This window comes from Nuphar pumila, chromosome 7, assembly GCF_984573655.1.
Source record: "Nuphar pumila chromosome 7, dmNupPumi1.hap1.1, whole genome shotgun sequence".
In the NCBI taxonomy this organism is placed as follows: domain Eukaryota; kingdom Viridiplantae; phylum Streptophyta; class Magnoliopsida; order Nymphaeales; family Nymphaeaceae; genus Nuphar; species Nuphar pumila.
In genome coordinates this window covers 28,107,650-28,133,919 of record NC_143255.1, presented here as the reverse complement: position 1 = coordinate 28,133,919, position 26,270 = coordinate 28,107,650, and the positions used below count along the sequence as shown (strand labels likewise).

At 39.9% G+C, this 26,270-nt stretch overlaps 1 protein-coding gene across 1 annotated transcript in view; it reads left to right on the top strand.

The window, feature by feature from the left end:
• Nucleotides 1-7,504: 7,504 nt before the first annotated feature.
• LOC149831655 (2-methyl-6-phytyl-1,4-hydroquinone methyltransferase, chloroplastic-like) overlaps nucleotides 7,505-26,270 on the top strand; it is a 33,457-nt gene continuing 14,691 nt past the window's right edge. The window contains exons 1-2 of the mRNA XM_090014050.1: nucleotides 7,505-8,380; nucleotides 9,432-9,738. Coding sequence (XP_089870176.1) covers nucleotides 7,788-8,380; nucleotides 9,432-9,738 — 900 coding nt within the window. The 5' untranslated portion in view covers nucleotides 7,505-7,787. The remainder of the gene's footprint in view (nucleotides 8,381-9,431; nucleotides 9,739-26,270) is intronic.

Here is a 26,270-nt window from a genome sequence, read left to right as displayed (position 1 = left end):
TGCAGCCACGTTACAAGATTTGGCTGTTATTTCCTTAAAGCCGCTTTTAATTCCACGTGTGTAAGTGCGTTAGTAGATCTGATCCGAATTATTGGACCCGACCTGATTGGTTTCAATAATAGAGCCATATTGCGAAAACTCGGACCCATGGTTTATCACCTTTTCCCTTTCTTTATTCTTTTGGGGCTTGGGTTTGGACTAGAATTGGGTGTAAATTTGTAGGTCTGGTGCTAGTGATCCAGGTCCAGAAAGGTAAGAACTAAAGCTGGGTTAATGGGGTGGCATCCACCCACATGACATTAGTTGGATCCTGGTTTGGGCTATGAAGCAACTAAGACAAAATCTGCTGACCCAGACTAATGTAGCTTATCAGGCCTGCTTGGTCGAGTCAGGACTGGTTTTCACCATGGTTGGCATGCTCCAGAGTCGGGTATCGGCTCATCCACATGCAACTCGGTGGCTCGGGTGAATCACGGTTCTTATTTAATTTTCTTACAAGTAAATAATAAATATATAATTAAACTGTCTTAAATGGCTTAGAAAACAAAGTTTGGAGAGTTTGGTTAATCCAAAGTAATAGACGCTTAGTAGAAAACATGTATCAGATTAGGCATTTCTAGAAAATTGATGGATCATGGTTTCTCGTTGAATCAATTCGATCCAAAGCATTTTTTTAGTGAATAAGTAATAACGAATACATTTATGTGGTGGGATTAAGTAAAAAACATGTGTACTTACCGAAAAAAGAATGTGTATATATATAAAGTTTCTTCATATATACATAATAAAATCTTAAATTATAACATACAATTATTATATCATAACTTTAAAAAAAATACAACAGAAAAGTATATAAGATTTGTCTGAGTCAATGACAAAACTCAGCTGACTTTAGGGTTCAAACTCAGTCAAGTCGATAATGAGTTGGGATTAAAGGAGGAGAGGGTGGTGTATGTTCGCCCCCGATGATTCATTGAATCCCACGTCTGTGTTCGGGGGATCGAATGAGCGCCACGTATTCATGCACATGGGGCTCGTATTCCCGTGTATGTTGACATAACTTTGCATCGGACTCTGGTGCTGTTGCAAAGACTTAATCACCTTTACTTGCTTTTCTTGGCCTGAAATGACGGTTCGAGGAAATGACAAAAATATCCTCCATTCAAGTGACCGTCTATATAACACTAGCCAATCACATAACAGCATTTGTGTGGAGCCATAGGCGGAGCTGGCGGGGGTAGCTCAGTTCTGCCTCCCGAAACAGTTAATTTTTTTTAAAAGCCCAGCCCTGATTTCATATGAAATAGATTTTTATCCATTTTTGTAGCCCAGTCCTAGCCCAGCCCTGACTGCAGCAAATAGTTTGATTTGTCCATATGAAGTAGATTTTTATCAATAATTGTAGCCATTTTTTATTTTATCTCAAATTTTTTTCAGGACGCTGCCCTCGAACCCCTCACTATCAAACCAGCTTTTTTTTTTCCTACAGCCCTGTTTGCCAACCCCCCCCCCCCCCCCCCCCCCCTCACATGAATCCTAGCTACACCACTGTGTGGGGCAGATTTCCGGCTCCCTCATGGAATGCTGTCATGTGATCGGCTATATCACATAGCCGGTACACTTAAGTACTCCTTGGATCTCCTCTCGCCGACAACCAAGTCATATTATTATTAGTTTCTCGGCTTGGTTAGGGGCCGAAGCAGTCCAACTAGGTGGAGTCTCGAGTTTTTTTTTTCTTTTGTTTTGACGTGGAATAAGAGACCACCCTGCATTGTGTGGCCCACCGCTGCAAGCTACTGTGCCAGAGGGTTTGATCCGAGGTATTCAACTTAACACCTTCACAACCACCCTGGGTCAGGCTGTGTTTGGAAACTAGTAGCTGGGATGGGAAGTGGCAGCTGCCAAATCTTAGGTTTGGCAGATACCATCTTTAGGAGGTTGTAGCTGTCAATTCCATGCTTTAGTGCAAATACAAGGCCACTTTCCATCTCAAATGCATTAACTCCCATCCTATCTACCCGTTTCCAAACAGTCACCAGGTGGTAGTTTGATTAACTTTTTTGCGAAATGCATCAACTCCTATCCCAATTCCTAAATTCCAAACAAGGCTTTAATGTTTGAACTCCGAGAGCTGATAGAAAACTATCAAAAGCATTTCGAATATTGGTGTCCATCACCAAGATGAATGGCATCCATGGACCCTACAAGAATATGTGATTCCAGGGTGAATGACATCAATGATTTAGAAATGGATGGTTGAAATTAGTTCAATACTTGGAATTACTTGGGGAGCTGAAATTTGTTCAAAACTTGAAGCATTTAGAGAGTTTTGGGTGTCGGTCAAAGGCTCTTGGACCTGATCTGCTCTCTCAAAAAGCAAATCCTCAATGAAAAGATTAGTGCCATACATGCGCAAGCTAGCAAAAAAATGAGGCAAGTGAAGACAAAGTAAGTTAGCAAAAATACAAGGCATCCAAGTCTGATGAACTTTATACTTTATTCGTTACCGGTATGCCACGTCACATTGTGATGGTGCCTTTGTGACATGAGCATCGCTATGTGAAAAGCCTATGCCGATGGTTATTACCAGTGTTGTGAGGTGCACGCTCAAGGATTTCTGGGTTAGAAGCAGCCATGTTCACCATAATAATGATGAAATGTTTGACTAGTGCAAGGCGTTGAATGTGATGCCACATATTTTTACGATATTTTAGATAATACCACGGATACTTGAGAGTCTCATGTTGTGAGAGGCGTACGCCTCAGTACCTGAAGCGTACGCCTCAGAGGCGAAACGCAGGCTCAACGCCTTGTTTCGCCTCATCGCATTTAACAACCATGGTTATTACATGCGGCAGTGGCATGAGGCAATGCAACAAGCAAACATTGGTGTGTTGTATATCTCAAGTGCATCTACTCAACTCTATACTCCATGATACATGGGTATCTTCAGCCACCCATGGTCATGTGCCATGCTTCACCGCTCGCGGTCCGTCTCAACCTCGTGCCCATAAATAAAAGAATTTCATGCGGAAATTCATTAGACATCGTTGAGTATTTTTTCATACAATCATACGAGAGAAACACAACATGAAAAAGCAGCTTCATCCTATGATTTAGATATTTAATAAGTTTAGTGATTCGGGTTTGGGATTTGGATTCTATTAAGGTTATTTTCCAGTAAAAGAAACTTCTGCTTTTTTATAAGCCAAAGTAAAAAAGAAAAAACAGATTTACTTCTGTGAAAGTTGCAAACGTAATCTTTCTTTCTCATGAACAGATTTATATTTCGCGCTAGAAGATGCCTCATCGTCCATCGTATTCTATGTACTTCATTTTTATCTTAATATGAATTTTCTGTTTCTCTCAAACAAAAAACACTTTTGGAACTGTTTTTTTATCAAAAAGGTGCATGTTGCAGGCAGACCTACATTAGGACTGGTGGGAGGGGGAGGGGCAACCCCAAGAATTTAAAACTCCCATTGAAGGCCTTACCTGGCTGCTCCCAACATAACCCCCCCCCCCCCCCCCCAAAAAAAAAAAAAAATAAAAATAAAAATAAAAGTGTGGCATCATAATGACCAAAATAAGCTGAACAATTCACTAGTTTTGTGCTATTTTCAATGATCGTTAGTGATTGCATCAACTAATCTATTATTAGCATATCTTCAAAGAAGTTTTTAGTTTTTTTTTTAAGGAAAAATAAACAAATTTATTAATTAGAAGTAAATATATGCTTACATGATTAGCACCAACAGGGGCTCTACTTGTCTGGTAGGAGCAGCTAGTTTAGCTTACCTTGTGTTGGGACGTTGCAAGTTCAAATCCAACAATGGTATCGTTGTGTAACTGGTAGGGGTCTGCGTCAATGTTGTCATTATTGGTATCAGCGCTGATTCATCAGTCAATACCGATACTCAGCTGAATCGTTTTTGTATCGGCCCAAAAATAATAAAAAATTATTATGTGTTAATCATTACATGACACGTGTTAAAACCATTAAAATTTATTTTTTATATTTTTTTATATTTATTAAAAAATAATTGTATCAACCTTGCAGCGTATCAAAATTTTGCCGATGCGATACGATGTGTATCATTCGATACAGGCCCATACACACCAATACTGATAACATTGGTCTGTCTAACCCCATCTTCCCTTTAAAAAAAATGATTACATGATTAGGGCAACCCCGGAATAGCACCCAAAGCCAGTCAGTACTTGAATTGGGCCATTTGATCTTAACCACTTACTGAATTTTTGACTTCAAAGTTCTTGCATTTCACTCCTGCCAAACAATCCACCAAACTAATAATAACCAACACCTCCATACAAAATACCATCACTGATTGGATCCAAACTGAGACTGGTTGAGTAGCATGTCACTAGTGAAATAGGCCCTGCAGCTGTCGAACCCAGCTGAATAGGTCTTGGAAGAAGGTGCAAAACCAAGAAAGGTGTGAGGCCGTTTTGGACATCCAAATCACACATGCAACAACGGCTATCAAGGTGAAAACCTTTTATGCATAAATTGTCACTAGTATTAGGATCCGAGTATGGTTTCTCTTATGATGAGTCATCCGATTAGACTCGGGTTTGGACCTGGTACCATCATCTCAGGTTTGGGTTTGGTTTCACCTGGGTCTGAACCAAACCTGACCCGTGGATAGACCTGGTATTAATGCAATATGGCAAACATGAGCGATGTTATTGAGCTTTTAAAGTTCATTTTTTGGTCCCTGTATTTTGGAAGTGCCCCAACTATTTGTACAATGGACCGTTTGCAATATTAATAGGTCAGTCTAAGATAAACCTGCAAGGCAGGATGGTATGTTTCATCAGGTCTTGTTTGATGGCTTGTCTAGGATGAGACAAAATGAACGGACAAAACAAATGTTCTGTATCAAGTTCAAAGTTTGTTTCGACGGTACAAAAGGTTGTGCTCCTTGTGTCCAATGTTTGATTTACACTGTGTGCGGACAACATGAACACACATGGATAATGGGTCAGATAACTTCATTTTGGACCATACAACTCGACCTTCCAGACTATATGAGTGTTTTAACATGTTTTTTTTTAGATTTTAGCCTTGGATTGGATCTAAAAACTAAAAATGTTTACAATTTGAGTCATTTGAAAAAAAATAAGAATTGATATTTTTTTATATATAAATGATTTGATCAATGTCATATTACATTTAATTATGAAAGTTTCTTGTAAAAATATCAAACCCTAAAAGAAAACTAATGATAAAAAATCAAATTATTAAATCCTATTAAATCATAAAACATTAAAATGCAATAAAATAACTCATAAATAAATAAATAAATAACCTTAAACTATAAGAAAAAAACCATAAAATTAAATAAAAAGCCCTAATTTAGACACTAACCAAAGAAAATAAATCACAAAACCTTAATCTATAAGAAAAAACCATAAAATTAAATAAAAACCTTAATACAAACCCTAACCAAAGAAAATAATAATAAAAAAACTAATCAAATACAAGAAAATTCCTAATCAAATTAATTATAAAAATCTTTAATTAAAATAATTGATTCAAAGCCCTAATCATAAAAAATCAAAGAAAAAACTCTAATCAAGTAAAAGAAAACAAAAATAAAATTAACTATAAAAAGCTTTAATTTAAAAATTTTGATTCAAAGCCATAATCAAAGAAAATAAAATAAAAATCCCTAATCAAATTAACTACAAAATACCATAATTTAAGAGATTTGATTCAAAGCTATAATCAAAGAAAATCAAAGGAAAAACCTAATCGAATTAACTACAAAAACCCCTAATTTAAGAAACTTGATTCAAAGCCCCAATCAATGAAAAAAAAACCTAATCAAATTAACTACAAAAAACCCTAATTTAAGAAATTTGATTCAAAGCTCTAACCAATGAAAAAAAACCTTAAATAATAAAAATCAAAGAAACAAAGAAGGAAAAAGAAGAAGAAGAACGAAGAAGGGAGAGAGAAAGAGAAAAGAGCAAAGAATGAAAAGAAAGAAAAAAGGGACAGAGAGAAAACAATGGCAGGTCGCCAGTGGCATGGCCTGGTGGCCTTGCCCAACCTGCACAAGGTCGAGAGAGAGAGAGAGAGAGAGAGAGAGAGAGAGAGAGAGAGAGAGAGAGAGAGAGAGGTACACCCCTCCCCGTGTGTTTTTTTTCAACATCTATCCCCCACATCCCCATTCTCACCGTAACAGGGTGTAGAGCAAAAATTACACACAAATAAGGACACGACGGACACATTCGGTGCATCCGCCGCATCCAAGATTTGTTTCATCACCTTGTTCCTAGTGCGATTTCTGTCCAAAATTGCATGAGAACCGGGGATCAAACAAGCCCTTAGTGCCATTCTCACCTGTCCTGCATGTCCTCATCATCTAAACCATTAACGATAATCTACAAAAGTTGTGAAGTTTTTTGAAGTCCAAACCAATGTTATTAGTATCGGTGTGTATCGGCCTGTATCTGCCAATAGGCATCGCATCAGCATACACTCAGAATCAGCTATTTTTTAAATAAATGCAAAAAATACTAAAAATAAAATTTGTATTATTATTTTAATAGTTTTAACACATGTCACGTTACGATTGATACATTCTGGCAGATACAGAACGATTCACTTGATTATTGGTATCGAATCAGAAGCTCAACGATTCGGGGCTGATACTGATACTGACAACATTGGTCCAAACCATACTTACGGGAAGCTCCTCCTGAAGGAAAGATTCGTGCTTATGAAGTGGGAAACACCATGTTTGTCATTTTCAAGAAAAGTGAGAGAAAAACTGGCTTCTCATTCGTGGAAAGTATGTTTCCTATTTTATAGGAAACTTGGTTTTCACTTGCTTGTCAAATTGTTTCACTCACTTAGCCTTTGCTTCCCACTTGATTCTCATTGCTTTTCAGATCCAGATCATGTCGGAACAGCCAAAATTCATAAAAGTTCCATACTCGATCCAGTAAGTTTGGATTCCATACATATATAAATCTTAGGGATGCAGACGGATCAAATACAGTTGTATATCTGATCAATCCAACATGTTATTCGGAATTCAGATCCTTAAACTAAAAGCCAAATGTGCACTCAGATGTGATTCAGATTTGCTTGGTCGGATTAGTTTTTGTATTCAGATCGGATTCAGATTTGGTGCTTATGTCTGATCTAATTCAGATTCGGATCAAAATCCATTCTAGTAGCATTTTCTACCTGTGTAAAGAGCATACTGTTAACCCTTTTTTCATAACAAATTTAATATTACCACATGTAATTCAGTTCCTGATTCAACGCGACCACATTGGACATGATTCATATCCGAACTTCTATTTGAATCTACTATTTGAATTTTGAATCCGGATCCGATTCACCCCTGCACATAATACGTGACCGGTGCCCAGCGGATTGTACGCCTTCCAAATTCAAGAAAAAGTTTCGGGATTTGTGATTTTCGGTAGAAAAGGACCACTAGTCTTGTCCATCACTACCACTCTCTGGACACCTCTACATCATCGCTTCACTGCATCTCCAAAAAACCTGTGGTCTGCAATACATGCAATAAAGATTCTGACAACCACTCTCCAACACCAAACCTCCCTCGCATCCACATCTCCCTTCTGACCACCATCATTTTCTGTGACACCCATCTTCACAAAACACCCGAAACCCACATCAATCGCTTCACATGGTTCCTCCCAATTAGTCCTTTCACCCCTCTTTGATTTGCAAAGAGAGTTCTGCTGTTGTGGGGTTTCTCTGTTCATACTTCATAACAATGGTTTCAATGGCTACTAATGATGTTGGCATATTCCAACTAGTAAGAGCCAGAGCTGAATCATGCACCATCTTGATGAAAGGCCAATTGGGCCATCCATTGAAGCTAGGCTTCCGTGGGTCTGAGTCATGTGGGTCACTCCTGCCTAGCTTGGGGTTGGTGTGCAGTAACAGGAGCAGCAGAGTTCAGAAGCCCATGTGCAGCTTGTCCTCCTCTAGGCCTGTTTCACAGCTAAGGTTTATCCAGCACAAGAAAGAGGCCTTCTGGTTCTATAGGTTCCTCTCTATAGTGTATGACCATGTCATTAATCCCGGCCATTGGACTGAGGATATGAGGGATGAGGCCCTTGAGCCAGCTGATCTCAATGACAGGAGCATGGTGGTCGTCGACGTCGGCGGCGGCACCGGGTTCACGACGTTGGGGATCGTCAAGCACGTCGACGCGAAGAACGTGACCATTCTGGACCAGTCGCCGCACCAACTGGCCAAGGCCAGGCAGAAGGAGCCGTTGAAGGAGTGCAGGATCATAGAGGGGGATGCGGAGGATCTCCCCTTTCCAACTGATTATGCTGATAGATATGTTTCTGCTGGGAGGTATATGGTTGGTTATGTGCTATGTATGCCAAATGATTGAATTCTCTTCCTTGGAATTTTCCCCTTGATATAGTTGATGATTACTTTTGTTTTCTTTGTGTGTTGTGAGGAGAAAAGGCTAAAAACTCAGTTTGAAAATTATGCCTCTGTGCTTGCTTTGATGGATTTTTCTGTAGATGAAGCTAAGAGGTTTATTAATTTTATTAAAGCCATTTTTTGTTTTTGAGAACTACATAGAAACAAGTAATTGCATTCCATGTATCAAACACCTTAAGTTGTTTAGGTCTGTACTAGTTTGGTTGGTATGTGTAGTCATAAGAAGCAGTGCTTGATTTTAGTGGTGTTCATTCTGTGGACACGTGATTTGAGCATTAGAACCGTAGATTTGTTCCTCTGATGTGCTCATTCAAACGAGTTTCTGATAAAATTGGTGACTTTAGGTTTTTTCTTCTAAATTTGGAACTGGAAACATGCCTTTATTTGTAAATTGAAGTCCAATCTTCTCTCAAAAAAGATCGATGTCCAATCTTCTCTTAAAAAAATGATGTCCAATCATATCTTCTGCTAATGGTTCTTGACATTTCACATGTTTGGAAGTGTGTTTTAGATCATTTTGTGCATAGATATACCATTTTGCTCGAAAACTCTTCTCCCCTTCTCTCTGAACCAATGTTCTGATATCTTAATTTTTCATCTCTTTGTACTTCACTGAGACTTGAAGGAAATCTTTTTAGATGATACTTTCATGATTTCATCTTTGGTTATTTAAATCTCTGATATTTAGCCTCATTGATATGGTTTTGGTTGCTAGACCCAAGTGCGAATCATGGGTTGTGTGGACTTGGACTTGGCAGTCTGATCAACTAGGATGACTATGATGAAATATTGCATGAGTTGCTAGGGCATCTGTTGTTCAGCACTATCAGTTTGTGCTTTCGATTCTGAAGATTTAGATTTTATGTTGATTGAGTTGGTAAATAAAACTTTATTATGTTTTCTAATGACCAAGAAGTATGATTATCTCCCAATAGAAATTCTTGTTTCTTTTCAGCATAGAATATTGGCCTGATCCTCAGAGAGGCATCAAGGAAGCATACAGGGTCTTGAAACTTGGTGGAAAGGCTTGTATGATCGGTCCAGTGTACCCAACTTATTGGTTGTCTCGTTTCTTTGCTGATGTCTGGATGCTCTTCCCCAAAGAGGAAGAGTACATCGAATGGTTTGAAAAGGCTGGATTCAAAGATGTCCAACTCAAAAGAATTGGCCCGAAATGGTACCGAGGTGTGCGCAGACATGGTCTGATTATGGGATGTTCTGTTACAGGTGTGAAGAAAGAATCTGGTGACTGCCCATTGCAGGTACTTTGCTTACTTCAGTGCATCTTTAGCTACCTTGTATCTGTCTTTTTTATCTCATCTACTCTGCTATAAAAAGGAGGAGAAAAGAAAAGAAAAAGGTCAATATTTTGGCTGTAGTCCCTAAGTGGGGTTCAAACATGAGAACTTCCTCAATTTTACTAAAATTTTATCTTAATTACAAATAATAAACTATCTTAAAGAAGCAATTGGGGGTTCTTTAGAATTCTTTAGTCTGGTTTTGGAGTATTTCTAAGATTAAGGTTATTATGTTTGCTGTAACCATGGATGAGAATCACTGGATGATAGATCTGTACATGAATCTTAAATAAATATTTGCTCTCAATGCCGATTCCTTGCATGATTCAGTGATCATGTATATTATGTTCCACTGGATAGAAATTGTTGCTTTCCTTTGACTGATAGCTGCTCCAGTTGTACAATGTGCTATAACCATTTTGAGTGCTACAATGGCTTGCTTTGTTTCTTATTTCTGTGCTCACTGCTTCCTGAGGGTCTCTTGTTTCATCTATTTGCTTCCTGAGGGTCTCTTGTTTCTTCTATTGCTGCAATGCAATGTTCTGCTGGATAGAAACTGTTTTTCTCCTACTGGTAAATGTTCCTTCCAGTTGTACAGTGCGTTGGTACTCTTTTGAGTACTGTAATGCTTGCTTCATTTCTTATTTATACACTCCCTCTAGGTGCCTTGCTTCCTCTATTGCTGCCAATGCCATCTCAGTCTTAGCCTTTTCCATTCTATGAATCATATATGATCTCTGAGACCTAATCAAAGTATTGATCAGTTCCAGAAGCTGCCATTCTGCTGGTCATTATTGTTTACTTAGTTTCTTCTAAGCCTCATTCCAGATGTGCAAACTATACTTTTCGCTAGATAGTTACCTATATGAAGTCAAGTTTAGAGAAGATTCTTCATGACCATTGCAAGAAATTCTTTCTGAACCAATATAACTAAAATGAACAATGTGAACTAAGGAGCATTGTTGACAAGGTGTCACCAATCTATTCATTGCTGCAGCATAGATAAACTGATCGACCGGTGAAGTTCCATTGTATTGTCTCTGAAAGCAGAGAAGAATTAGCTCATTCAAATTTCTGATAAGAGTAGAATACCAAACATATACAACTATCATAATGCAATAAAATATATGACTGAAAACGACACTTCTTGCAGCTCATTGCAACTTCTGATACTCTGTGCACGTGCCCAATACACCTCTTGCCTTTGTCAGTTGTAGGCTTTAGCCTTGATGCTTTCTGTTTCCAGCAGAACCTCCATTGCTGTCGGATAGTGTCATTCAGTTGGGACACAGTTTTCCAATTTCCTTCATTGCAGACTTCTTGGTCACTTTGAAAGTTTCATGCCATTGCCATCAGATGTCTCCTTTTCACTTTTTACTTCTGTCTGCATACTTTGTCACTAGTTGATGGCACTCAAATTACTTGATCACTGGTCAGGTCAGCTCCTTACTGCATCTTCACATCCGGGTGGTTCCTCTTCCATTTCACAGATCAAGTGTTAGAGAGACCCTTTCTTGCTCCAGGTCCGATTAGGAGAACCCGCCCTAGCTGGAGTCCTGCCCAACTGATATTGCGCAAAGAGAGTCCTCATTTTCCCAGGACTCTCCAGAGAAACCCGCCCAGCCCGGCATCCTATCCAGTCTGGGACTCTGGTGGGGCGTCCCCCCTATACTCCCATCTAGGGTGAGATTGTGTTTTTACATTTACTTTCTTGCCCCTTGTAAAGTTTATATTATAGATATACTAGCCTGACTATTTTCTTAATGAAGTATTTTGATCGATGAGGTATTTCTTCATTCACCCTATTTCATAATTCTTGTTCCTTAGACAGAAAACCCTTTCTCCCTCTACTCTTTCATGTTTTCCCTCAAGAGCAGCCCACCTAGAGGGATCAATTTTCTCCCTCTGCTCTGCTGCAGATCTGGCGCATAGCCTAGCCAGATCGAGAACAAATTTATCTATTTTCTAGCTTTTTCCTGCGCCAGAGCCTTTCCAAGGTCAGATTTGTAGAAACCATCCCTCCATGGGGCCAGCTTTCTAACAATGGTATCAGCGCATCTGTCTCAGATCTTGTGCAACGATCTTGGGAGTCATGCCGCTCAGCCGTTGCTTTGGGATGATGCAGCAAGGGCCCAAGCCCTCCACAGCTCCGTACGATAGATCCAACTGCAACCAATGGTGATCTACATCAACCGCGGCGATCTACACCCCATGATCTCTCCTCTCGTCATTCCAAGGAGTTCATATCGGTATTAGGTTCTTTGATTCTTGTACTTCCAAATTATTTTTTGAATCGTTAGAATCCGACTATCGGTGACCTTGATCCGACTTCCGGAAGTCATGCCAAATTTCTGCTTGTTCTTAGAAAGAATCTGTACAGGCTTGCATCCTAGTCTGATTTTCCAAAATTCATTCCGGCCCTCTGACAATCCAAAAAAAAATCCCTAAAAATCACCGTAGTTAGCCCTACTTGTTATAGACCGAACCCAATTTACAGATCGAAAAAATTAGATATCAATCTGTATAGATATTGTCATTTTACCAAAGCCTGTCAGATCCAGCGTTTGGATCCTGATGGCTTAACATTTTTTAACTTTAAAAAATTTCCTAGGCCTGATCCTAGATCCACAAATCTTGAATTTTTTACCCTAGGAATATACATTTGTTAGCTTTTAAACTCAATTTACAGATCCCAAAAATTCATCCGGTTCGCTAAGATGTGGTCCGATCTTTGGAACTTGTCAGAATCCAAAAAACTGACTAAACCTGTAACGTCTTGACATAACCCATAAATAAATTAATCCTGGCCTTAGAAAACCCTGAAAAAATCTAAAAAAAGTATATTTTTACATACCTGATACCCTAGACCAGTCAACCAAACCCGGAGCCCCCCCTTAAACCTTAGCCTACTTCTTTGCACTACCCGAACTTCGAACCAGCAACATTTTGTCCTGTAGGCAAACAACACTCGACTTGCAGGGTGCAGTCAAGATGGATTCATCGTAGTGCAAGATAGACGATGCCTTGCGAGATTTGGTGAAGTGCCTATGTGAATCTACTGAGCGAAGGAAAAGAATGGGTATGGACTAGATCATTTATTTTGCAAATCTTCCATCATTCTTTGTGGGACCATGCGAAGATTGTCATAAAATGAATTTAGTTCTCCATGATGCGAATTTTGCATACTTCTTCGAAGAAACATGCATAACCATGTAGGCACTTCAACTGATCGAGGAGACGCCTCTTCAATAAGGGAACTTTGTAGATCTAAAATTGTGCCAAACGCTCAAGGGAATATTGCTTGGTGTGGTCATCAACCATACCTCATTTAAAAGAAATTATGATTAACAAAGACATGCACAAGCCCACAATGAATCTGATTTTTTGCTGCAAGCGTTCCATGCCACCAATTGCCCTTGCTCTAATCACAAGGGCATAAGGAAGGTGGTGGAAACCCAAATTCGTGCGAGCCTTGGCTATGGAGACGCTAGGTGTTGCATGACTACATCTGCTATCTCGAGGTTTCAGATAGCTGCTAGACACCATAATGGAGAGAAGATGTGGCCTCCATCAACAAAAGAGCAAACCATCTTTGATCCGGGTGGCTGGAATGCAGTTCATAAAGGAGAGCTGCCTGACGAACACCCGGTTCTGCCCGATCTCGGAGATACTTCACTTCAACTTTCTATGATTTTGGGGAAGGGGAGGCGGAGAAAGGATGGTCGCTTGGTTTTGGTCCATGAGGTATTCTTCATTTACTTACACTGCCGGTCCCAAGCCCGGATAAAGGAGGAGGGTTGCAGTAGGCCTGTGACATCCAACATAAAAACCTAGTCATACCCTATGAATATGAACCAATATGAGAATTTCGTTGGGGCGTTCCCTACTGAGCGACGCGCTGTACTCTATAGGCCCGGAGGCAGTGATAAATGGGCAAGGGTTGCTAGGTCGTCGCCCGGAAGCGACGCGTCACACCGGCGCCCGGGTGTGGTGTCAAATAGGCAAGGGTTCCCTCACTTTGTTGGATGGGTGGGGGTAAAGAAGTTAGTCCAAGACCATAAACTTAGGTTAGCCTCTTGGAACATAGGGTCTTTAACTTGTAAGTTGGTAGAGTTAGTAGATGTTATATGTAGGAGAAAGATTGATATTTTATGTTTACAAGAGACCAAATGGGTAGGTGAGAAAGCAAAAGTGATAGAACCTTGGGGATATAAGATTTGGTATACAGGAATAAATAGGAATAGGAATGGAGTAGGGATTGTTATGAGTCATGAGTTTATAGATAATATAGTTGAGGTCCGTAGGAAGGGTGATAGGATTTTACTTATTAAATTAGTATTAGGTACAGATATTATTAATATTATTAGTGTTTATGTTCCTCAAGTAGGTTTAGATGATTCCATTAAGCGTTAATTTTGGGAAGATTTAGATGGAGTAGTACAAGGGATATCTTATGGAGAAAGGCTTTTTATCGGCGGTGACCTTAATGGGCATGTAGGCATTAGTAGGGATGGTTTTGAGAGTATCCATGGAGGCTATGGTATAGGAGAAAGAAACGAAAGTGGAGAAAGGATTTTAGATTTTGGTTTGTCCTATGATATGATCTTAGCAAACACTTGGTTTAGGAAGAGGGAGTCTCACTTAGTAACATTTAAAAGTGGGGTTAATACGAGTCAGATAGATTTTTTCCTACTTAGAAAGAGAGATAGGGGTTGTTGCATCGATTGTAAGGTTATACCGGGAGAAAGTGTAGCTACACAACATAGAGTCTTAATTTTAGATCTTAGAATTAGACAATGCCGCAAAAGGGATAGACATAGGATAGATCCTAGAATTAAGTGGTGGGCACTAAAAGGAGCTAAACAAGGAATGTTTATAGAGCAGGTAGTTAAGGAAGCTGATTGGTGTCTCGAGGAGGATTCAAAATCAATGTTGAATAAGATAGCGGGTGGCATGAGAAAGGTGGCTAAGGAGGTATTGGGTGAGTCTAAAGGCGGTGCACCGCTAGGTAAGGATACATTGTGGTGGAACGAGGATGTCAAATTAGTTATTAAGGTTAAAAGAGAGTGTTATAGAAATCTAAGTAAGAGTCGTGATAAGGAGAATTTGGAGAAGTATATGATAGCAAAGAAGGAAGCTAAAAAAGTAGTTCGGAACGCGAGGGATAAGGCATATAAGGAGGTTTATGACAAGTTGGATACCAAAGAAGGCGAGAAGAATATTTATAGGCTTGCAAAGATGAGAGATAGGAAATCGAGGGATCTCAGTATGGTTAGATGTATCAAAGATGAAACACAAAGGGTTTTAGTCAAAGATGAGGAGATTAAGGAGAGATGGAAAGATTATTTTGATAAGCTATTTAATGAAAGTCATGCTCAGGATCTTGGAGACTTTTCCATTCCTTTTCATGAGATGAATCGTGACTTCATGCGCAAGATTCAAAAGAAAGAAATTGCAGAGGCTTTGAAGAAAATGAAATCAAGAAGGGCAGTTGGCCCAGATGGTATACCTATCGAGGCTTGGAAATGCTTGGGAGAGAAAGGTTTAGAATGGTTGACAAATCTTTTTAACAAGATTTGGCGGACAAATAAGATGCCTAACGAGTGGAGGAAGAGTACTTTGGTGCCTCTATATAAGAATAAGGGTGATATACAAGATTGCACAAACTATCGTGGTATAAAATTCATGAGTCATACTATGAAACTTTGGGAGAGGGTGATTGAGTCTAGGTTGAGGAAGGTTGTCATGATATTGGAGAATCAATTTGGTTTTATGCCTGGAAGATCAACTATGGAAGCTATACATCTTCTTAGACAACTTATCGAGAGAAATAGAGAGAGGAATAAAGATTTGCATATGGTTTTTATTGATTTAGAGAAGGCATACGATAGAGTACCTAGGGACGTTCTCTGGTGGACAATGATGAAGAAAGATGTTTCTCTCAAGTACATTAAAATAATTAAAGATATGTATGGAGTAGTAACCAATGTCCGCACTTGTGGAGGGGTGACAACCAATTTTCCTATAACGGTTGGGTTACATCAAGGATCTGCTTTAAGCCCTTTCCTATTTGCTATAGTGATGGATGAGCTTACGAGATCAATTCAAGAAAATGTGCCGTGGTGTATGTTGTTTGCTGATGATATTGTTTTGATTGATGAGTCTAGAGCTGAGGTTAATGCTAAGTTAGAATTATGGAGACAGACATTGGAAGCAAGAGGTTTTAAGTTGAGTAAGAGTAAGACAGAATACATGGAATGTCGGTTTAGTAAGCAACGAAATAATGATGAGAGTGTAGTGAAGCTTGGTGAGCAAGAAATACCGGTGGATGATTGTTTCAAATATTTTGGGATCTATCATTCAAAAGTATGGAGAAATTGATGGAGATGTAAATCATAGGATAAAGGTTGGGTGGATGAAATGGAAAAGTGCAACTGGAGTGTTGTGCGATCGTAGAATGCCATTGCGGTTGAAGGGAAAGTTTTATAGGACGACTATTAGGCTTGCTTTACTATATGGTACGGAATGTTGGGCTGCCAAGAGACATTATGTTCAAAAAATGAGTGTAGCTGAGATGCGTATGCTGAGATGGATGTGTGGAAATACAATAAAAGATAAGATTCGGAACGAGGAGATACGTAAGAAGGTAGGCGTTGCACCCATTGAAAATAAGATGAGCGAGAATCGTTTACGGTGGTTTCGACATATTCGGCGAAGGCCTAATGATGCTCCAGTTAGAAGGATGGAGAAATGGGAAAATATATTAGTTAAAAGAGGTCGGGGTAGGCCTAGGAAGACATGGATGGAGGTGATAGGAAAGGATATGAATGCTTTGAACCTCACCAAGGACATGGCATTGGATAGAAATGATTGGAGGAGAAGGACTCATGTGGAAGACCCATAATGATTTTCTTTTTTGGTTCATATCGCCGACCCCAATTATTTTAGGATGAAGGCGTAGTTGTTGTTGTTGTTCCTCAGAGTGAAAACCCTTTCTTCCTCTACTCTTTTATATTTTCCCTCAACAACAGCCCACCCAGAGGGATCAATATTCTCCCTCTGCTCTGCTACTGACCCTATATGACGCAAAGCCTAGCTAGATCGAGAACAAATTACTCTCTTTCCCGGCTTTTCCCTATGCGAGAGCCTTCTCGAGGTTGAATTTATAGAAACTATCCCTCCGTAGGGCCAAGTTTCTAACATCAAGCATTGTCTTAGACTTTTTGTCAATCACTTTTTTGTTTCCCCAAATACTAACTATGGTTGTGATATATGTAATTTTTACTCCGTTGGTTCTTTGCTAGATTGCTGCTATGTTGAGAACTGCATTGGGACTATATCTTGCTTGCTGTTTTGGTTTATTTTTTATTCTGTTTGTCTCTAGTTTCTGTATGGTTTTTGGCCAGCCTTCAGCATCCTCACTTGAACCCGTATCATGATGAGAGTAACGTTAATTTTCTTCTACTTATAATGACGTGTATATCATGACTATGAAATTCCAATTTTTTTGTTGTTTTTGCTGTTTAATATAATTAATTTAATGCAGAGCATCCAGAGGTTCAGAGTTCAGAAGCGAAGTTAGATCCCAATCCAACTCTCCAGACCCGATCCGGGCATCGTTACCCTAGGTGATCCACCCACTTGCAAGACATCCTTTGTCTTAGCGGATCCACAATTTAGTTGATGCTTGCCTTGAACTTTCACTTGATTCCATTACGCTCTTCATGAAATCACATTTTGGACATTTGGTTGTCAATCCTTATTTTATGTAATTTTTATTTTATTTTTATTTTTTTTAGGTGTCGGATTCTACGGATCCAGATAGTTCTAGTGCCTTGTAGGATTGTTTTGCGGCACTAGAGGGTGGATGGGGTACTCAGGGTAGTTTTTTTCATGGTTGCCAGTTGAGGAAGCAGGAGCGGGAAGCGGGAGCGGGAAGCGGGAGCGGGAAGCGAGGCACTTTCAAAATTTTAGGAAGCGGGGAAGCGTGGGACCACTTAGGAGCGATTCGGGAAGCGTCTCGGAAGCGACATAGGAAGCGTCTCGGAAGCGAGGGGGAAGCGAAAAAAAAACAACAACAACAACAACAACAACAACAACTACGCCTTCATCCCAAAACAATTGGGGTCAGCGATATGAACCAAAAAAGAAATTCATTTTGGGTCTTCCACATGAATCCTTTTCCTCCAATCATTTCTATCCAACGCCATGTCCTTGGTGAGGTTCAAAGCATTCATATCCTTTCCTATCATCTCCATCCAAGTCTTCCTAGGCCTACCCCGACCTCTTTTAACTAATATATTTTCCCATTTCTCCAACCTTCTAACTGGAGCATCATTAGGCCTTCGCCGAATATGTCCAAACCACCGTAAACGATTCTCTCGCATCTTATTTTCAATGGGTGCAACACCTACCTTCTTACGTATCTCTTCGTTCCGAATCTTATCTTTTATTGTATTTCCACACATCCATCTAAGCATCCGCATCTCAGCTACACTCATTTTTTGAATATGATGTCTCTTGGCAGCGCAACATTCCGTACCATATAGTAAAGCGGGTCTAATAGTCGTCCTATAAAACTTTCCCTTCAACCGCAATGGCATTCTACGATCGCACAGCACTCCAGTAGCACTTTTCCATTTCATCCACCCAACCTTTATCCTATGATTTACATCTCCATCAATTTCTCCATACTTTTGAATGATGGATCCCAAATATTTGAAATAATCATTCACCGGTATATCTTGCTCACCAAGCTTCACTACACTCCCATCACTACTTCGTTGCTTACTAAACCGACATTCCATATATTCAGTCTTACTCTTACTCAACTTAAAACCTCTAGCTTCCAATGTCTGTCTCCATAATTCTAACTTAGCATTAACCCCAGCTCTAGACTCATCAATCAAAACAATATCATCAGCAAACAACATACACCACGGTACATTTTCTTGAATTGATCTCGTAAGCTCATCCATCACTATCGCAAATAGGAAAGGGCTTAAAGCAGATCCTTGATGTAACCCAACCGTTATCGGAAAATTGGTTGTCACCCCTCCACAAGTGCGGACATTGGTTACTACTCCTTCATACATATCTTTAATTATACTAATGTACTTGAGAGAAACACCTTTCTTCATCATTGTCCACCAGAGAACGTCCCTAGGTACTCTATCGTATGCCTTCTCTAAATCAATAAAAACCATATGCAAATCTTTGTTCCTCTCTCTATATCTTTCAATAAGTTGTCTAAGAAGATGTATAGCTTCCATAGTTGATCTTCCAGGCATAAAACCAAATTGATTCTCCGATATCATGACAACCTTCCTCAACCTAGACTCAATCACCCTCTCCCAAAGTTTCATAGTATGACTCATGAGTTTTATACCACGATAGTTTGTGCAATCTTGTATATCACCCTTATTCTTATATAAAGGCACCAAAGTACTCTTCCTCCACTCATTAGGCATCTTATTTGTTCGCCAAATCAAGTTAAAAAGATTTGTCAACCATTCTAAACCTTTCTCTCCCAAGCATTTCCAAGCCTCGATAGGTATACCATCTGGGCCAACTGCCCTTCTTGATTTCATTTTCTTCAAAGCCTCTGCAATTTCTTTCTTTTGAATCTTGCGCATGAAGTCACGATTTATCTCATGAAAAGGAATGGAGAAGTCTCCAAGATCTTGAGCATGACTATCATTAAATAGCTTATCAAAATAATCTTTCCATCTCTCCTTAATCTCCTCATCTTTGACTAAAACCCTTTGCGTTTCATCTTTGATACATCTAACCATACCCAAATCCTTCGATTTCCTATCTCTCATCTTTGCAAGCCTATAAATATCCTTCTCGCCTTCTTTGGTATCCAACTTGTCATAAACCTCCTTATATGCCTTATCCCTCGCGTTCCGAACTACTTTTTTAGCTTCCTTCTTTGCTATCATATACTTCTCCAAATTCTCCTTATCACGACTCTTACTTAGATTTCTATAACACTCTCTTTTAACCTTAATAACTAATTTGACATCCTCGTTCCACCATGATGTATCCTTACCTAGCGGTGCACCGCCTTTAGACTCACCCAATACCTCCTTAGCCACCTTTCTCATGCCACCCGCTATCTTATTCCACATTGATTTTGAATCCTCCTCGAGACACCAATCAGCTTCCTTAACTACCTGCTCTATAAACATTCCTTGTTTAGCTCCTTTTAGTGCCCACCACTTAATTCTAGGATCTATCCTATGTCTATCCCTTTTGCGGCATTGTCTAATTCTAAGATCTAAAATTAAGACTCTATGTTGTGTAGCTACACTTTCTCCTGGTATAACCTTACAATCGATGCAACAACCCCTATCTCTCTTTCTAAGTAGGAAAAAATCTATCTGACTCGTATTAACCCCACTTTTAAATGTTACTAGGTGAGACTCCCTCTTCCTAAACCAAGTGTTTGCTAAGATCATATCATAGGACAAACAAAAATCTAAAATCCTTTCTCCACTTTCATTTCTTTCTCCTATACCATAGCCTCTATGGATATTCTCAAATCCATCCCTACTAATGCCTACATGTCCATTAAGGTCACCGCCGATGAAAAGCTTTTCTCCATAAGATGTCTCTTGTACTACTCCATCTAAATCTTCCCAAAATTGATGCTTAATGGAATCATCTAAACCTACTTGAGGTGCATAAACACTAATAATATTAATAATATCCGTACCTAATACTAATTTAATAAGTAAAATTCTATCACCCTTCCTACGGACCTCAACTACATTATCTATAAACTGACGACTCATAACAATCCCTACTCCATTCCTATTCCTATTTATTCCTGTATACCAAATCTTATATCCCCAAGGTTCTATCACTTTAGCTTTCTCACCTACCCATTTGGTCTCTTGAAGACATAAAATATCAATCTTTCTCCTACACATAACATCTACTAACTCTACCAACTTACCAGTTAAAGACCCTATGTTCCAAGTGTCTAACCTAATTTTATGGTCTTGGACTAACTTCTTTACCCCCACCCGTCCAACAAAGTGAGGGAACCCTTGCCTATTTGACACCACACCCGAGCGCCGGTGTGACGCGTCGCTTCTGGGCGACGACCTAGCAACCCTTGCACATTTATCACTGCCTCCGGGCCTAGAGAGTACAGCGCGTCGCTCAGTAGGGAACGCCCCAACAAAATTCTCATATTGGTTCATTTTCATAGGATATGACAAAGTTTTTATGTTGGCTGTCACAGGCCTACCGCAACCCTCCTCCTTTATCCGGGCTTGGGACCGGCAGTGTAACACAGGCGAAAAAAACAAAACTAAAAAATACAAAAAATTGAAAAAAAACAGGGGAAGCGTGGGGGAAGCGAGGGGGAAGCGCGCTTCCCATTAAAGGGAAGCGCGTCCCCCATTAAAGGGAAACGCGTCCCCCATTAAAGGGAAGCACGCTTCCCAAAAAAGGGGGACGCGCTTCCCAAAAAAGGGGGACGCTTCCCCCCACGCTTCGGAAGCGCGACGTTCCGTGCTTCCGAAGCGCGCTTCCCCTTTTAGCTAGACGCTTCCGGTAACCTTGGTTTTTTTTTATTAAAAAAAAACAATATCGTGAAGGGTTTTTGGAGCAAAAACATCATTTGGATCTTGGATCTTATCTAAGATCCAATTTAACCCAAACTCTAATTGACACCACTTTGGGTTGGACATTTATAACCCCCTTTTGAATCAGTTTGACTGTAGAAAGTCAAAGAGGGCTGTTGGAGGGGTAATAATACCCATTTTCAAAAGAAGCCCACCCCCCCTTTTGGAATGATTGGGGCTGGGGGGTGGCATCATCATTCTACCCTCCAACAAGCCTTAAGAGACCATGGTGGTCGACCATGGGGTGGGGGGGGGTCTTCTTCTTGTTTTGTGACAAAAAAAAGAGAGATAAAAAATGGTGGAGGTTTTGTGAAGGGAGAGTTGTAAGCATTCTTCTTTTTGGTTGGTAAAGGAGAGGGGGAGTGTTGTTTTGTGGAGGACCGTGTTGGTGAAAGTCACAGAAGTTGCATCCCAGAGGAGTCTGCACCTTCACCCCACTCGTCACTTGGTGAAGGATCCGGCGGCTGCACCTTTACGTCTTTCCCTTTGTCACCAACTGAGCCTTGTTTGATTTCTCGAACTCTTGTTCTTAAGTTTCAAACTTGTTCTTACTTTCTGCTACTTTTTGCAACATGCAGTTGATTCTAAATGATTAGAGAATGAAATTTGATGTTATTTATGTTCTTAAGAGTCATTGAAGTTGTTTTAACATCCTGCAAATCGTGTTTGTGCTAATTTTAAATTCTGTCAAAAAATTGGATTCTCGGTTTTGGAGTTGTCTGAGTCAACTCCAAAGAATCGACTTTATCTGTTAAGGTACTGGTCCGATTCCAGTGTTCTTGGGCTTCCTGGAAAGCTAAGACCACGGACCTACAACATTGCTATTGAGGTCGCGGCCTGATTCGGCGATTCGGCCGACAGGGTCTTGGAAAATCCTTGTCAAGCAGTCGGTCGGACAGAATCTGTCAGACCCTGAATACTATGAACAATGTTCCGTATTTTGGGGATATCTCACGATTCCCTTCATAAAAATCTGATTCATTTGATTCTGTAGAAAGCTACGACAAAGATCTAAATTTTTCATATTTTCATTTTAATCGATTCAGCCTTCAAGTAGCCTAAAAAAATCTATCTTTCTGTACTTGTCTTAGGTCTGAATATAATTTTCACTATTATAGTCTTCTATGTATAACTTCGTAATTTTTGAATATCTGAATATGTATGGTGTGAAATCGAAATCCGAAAGTTAGTCTGGTTGTATAAGGTCTGTCCACACCATAGTGAAGTATGGGGTTTCTTCTAAAACCCTGATCTGAGTGCTCGAATCCGGGGCGATTTGTGCGGCCAACTAGAACCCAATTAGTAGGTTAGGCTAGTTAACAACTAGTTTGTCAGGGATTTTAAAATTCAGTAGCAGCGTGTAGGATTGCTCAAAAATTACAAGTCATAGCTTTCTGGAAAGGTCTGAGTCAGACCTTCAGTTTATCTGTTGGGAGTTTTTGCAAACTCCATCGTCTAAGGAGTCAAAACCCTCTTTGATCATGCTGTCCACCGAACCCGGAGAGCCTGTCACAGATTTGACTATCAGTCCCGGTTTTGAGTCCGTGGAGCGGACATTCCTTATCTGAATCTAGTGATTTTGGATTTGTTGGAAAGGTATGCAAGTCGCGCACAACTTTCCTTTGGACCACCTCTGGCGAAACAGAGCGCACAAGTCTCGAAAATCCTGTTCGGACTCATTTTAGTGAAAAACTTTTGCCCGTGTTGAGATCCGTTTGAATCTTGGATCGGTGCATACCGAGTCCACATCATTTTTGGTATCAGAGCGAGGGTTGCCGGATTTCTCAATTCGACACGATTCCCGGTGTAGGGGGAAGTCAATTTTTTTTTAGGTACCATTCACCATGGCGGGTCGAATGGGCGGTCGGGGTCAAAATGACCTTCATAAAGGTAGAGATGAACGTGGCCAACAGTACGAAGTTTGAGATCTTCAAAGGCAACTCGCCGAAGCTAGTCGCCAAATTGAAGAATTAACTCATCAACTGGCCGAAAGTGCGAGAACACAAGAACGACGAGTGGAGCGAAGTCCACGCGGTTCTCGAGGAACACGCGTGACCCAATCTTTTGATTTTGACGATGACTTTGATGAGTTAATTCACAGCCCAAAAATAAGCGATAACTTCCAACCGAGGAGATTATTGAAACTGTTTGTGTTTTCGGGTTACGGGTTTGGATATGGACCCGAATACCAGAATCTGTATAACATCTTATATTTGTATTCGGGTCTGGAACTGATGAAAGGTTATGTAATATCCAGACCCGATCCAGTCTGTAACACATATGTATATAAATGAAAAATAGGGCACGATCTCTCTGAGTGAGATCAGACCATTTGTTGCAGTCGTCCCCTTCTTTCTCACCATCTTTCTCTTCTTCTGTATCAGCGTATACTCCAAGAGGCAAATCTTACATGGTATCAGAGCGGAACTTCATCAGACATCTACCCAAGACGTGAAGTTGATCCCGGAAAGCGTGTCTGCAGAGATTGAACTTCGAACTCCAGGTTAGAGTGATTTTCTTTCTTTTCTTTGTTTCTAATCATCTCTTCCCTCTTCTAATCATTCATTTCTCCTTTAGATATCGATAGATCTAAAACTGATTTCAGATCTGCGATTCACTTCTCATTTAGATATCGACAGATTTGAAATCAATTTCAGATCTGCGTCTTTTCTTCTCGGTTTCGACTATTCCCCTTAACCCTAATCGCAATCTCTATTTCTTTGTTTCTAATCAGCTCTTCCCTTTTTCTAATCATTCATTTCTCCTTTAGATATCTACAAATCTGAAATTGATTTCAGATCTGCGATTCACTTCTCATTTAGATATCGACATATCTGCGTTTTTTCTTCTCGGTTTCGACTATTCCCCTTCTTCCAATATGAATCTGATTCGCTGTTTTCCCAGTTACGTTATCTTTAAATCAGTCCTTGTTGATATTCCTGGAATAGATCAGGTCTAATAACTAAGACCCCTTTCTTCTGCTAGTTGTCGACATTGACGTCAACAACAGTTTTAATTTAAAAAAAAAAAGGACCTCTATCATGATTAGGCTTCGCTGAATACTAGGCAGCACCAGAACAGTTGGGTGTATTCGATCATCTGCTGCTAACATGTCTCTTAAGGAGACAAATTTTGGTTGTTGCTTTGTATTGCTGCTCTTGCACTCGACGTTTTCCTTACTCATCTTTCTTCGTATTCTTTCGTCATGGATTCTCCTTCTCTACCATCAAGTTTCCTTGGTCAACTCATCTCTGAAAAACTGAACAATTCGAATTACTTGACCTGGAAGAGGCAAATTTTGCCCTTTATTAGAAGTTTGGATATCTCCGGACACCTCGACGCGACAATTCATGCACCTTCAGAGCTTGTGATGCAGGAAGAGCAAGATGATAAAGGGGAGGTTTTCAACAAATCGATTCGCAATCCTGAATTTGGGACATGGACGAGAAAAGATCAAGTGGTAGTTTCTTACATCACATCTATTCTTTCTCAAGAGGTATTGGTCGGCATTTCCGATGAATGCTCGGCTATGGAGTTATGGCAGAGGTTGGCGCAAACATATTCTCAGATTTTAGAGGCCAGAATCTTACATTTAAAGAGAGAATTCCAGCTCTTAAAGAAAGAGAACTTGTCAGTTACAGATTACATGAACAAGTCAAGATTCTCACCGATCAACTGGCCATGGTAGGTTGTGAAATTCCTGACAAAGAAAAAGTTCAACAAACACTGAATGGATTTGGCTCCAATTATCACATGTTGGTCACCTCCCTTCTATGCCTTCCTTCGTTGCCAAGTTTTGAAGATCTTTTTGCGAAATTACTACAGTATTACCATTAGGGGAGAGGAGATGGCCATCAACGCCAGTCATCATGATGTGTTGGTTACCAGGATGATGTTAGGAAGAGGACGTGAAGGTTTTCGAGATGGTCACGATCAAGGAAGGAACAGTCAAGGAGGCCGTGGGTTGTTGCTCACGCCCAATATGCCACTCAACTCATTCTCAGACAACCAGAGATTCAGGAATATACCAACATGTTTTCATTGCAAAAAAAGGGGCACATTAAAGCCAATTGCTGGCACAACCCACAAAACAAAGAAAAATCTAATGGTGCAGGATCCTTTCACAGAGGAAGAATAGGCGAAGACTCGAAAGACGATAAAAAGGATAATATGAAGAATCTTTTGATATATGTTATTTCAGCGATAAGTTTCAAGCAGAATGAACAAGGAACTTGGTACATTGATTCCGGGGTTGCGACACATGTAACAGGTGATGTCGGTAAGATTTCGAAACCCATTCCTTACCATGGGAAATTTCATATTAAAACTGGAGATGGTACTCTTTATTATATATCTCACACTGGAAATATTGATCTTCCACTTCTTAATTCTTCATTGAATTTATCTAATGTCTATCATTCTCCCAGTATTGTCAAAAACATTGTTTTTGTCTCCAAACTTGTTGATGATACTAATTCTTTTGTCAAATTTACTCCTTTACGTGTCAAGGACCTTATCACGAAGAAGACAATCGTTGAAGGAGAACGACAGGAAAATATGTATGTCCTCAAGGAATCTTTTTCTCCTGTTCGTGGTGTTTTATTGAGTTCGTCGGCCGGTTAGTCAGATCACCCAGTGTCCTTCAAAGATTGTTTTAGTTTGTCTCAGTGTAATAAGCCAGAGATTTGGCATCGTCGTTTGGGTCATTGTAATAAATCATTCATTGAGAAACTTGTGTTAAGTGGGCTTGTTCCACAGTCTAGTTTAAGTGTTGAGTCTGAGACCTCTCTTTGTTTCAAATGTCAATTATGCAAGAGTCATGTCCTTCCTTTTTGTTCAATAAATCAGAGAGCTTCT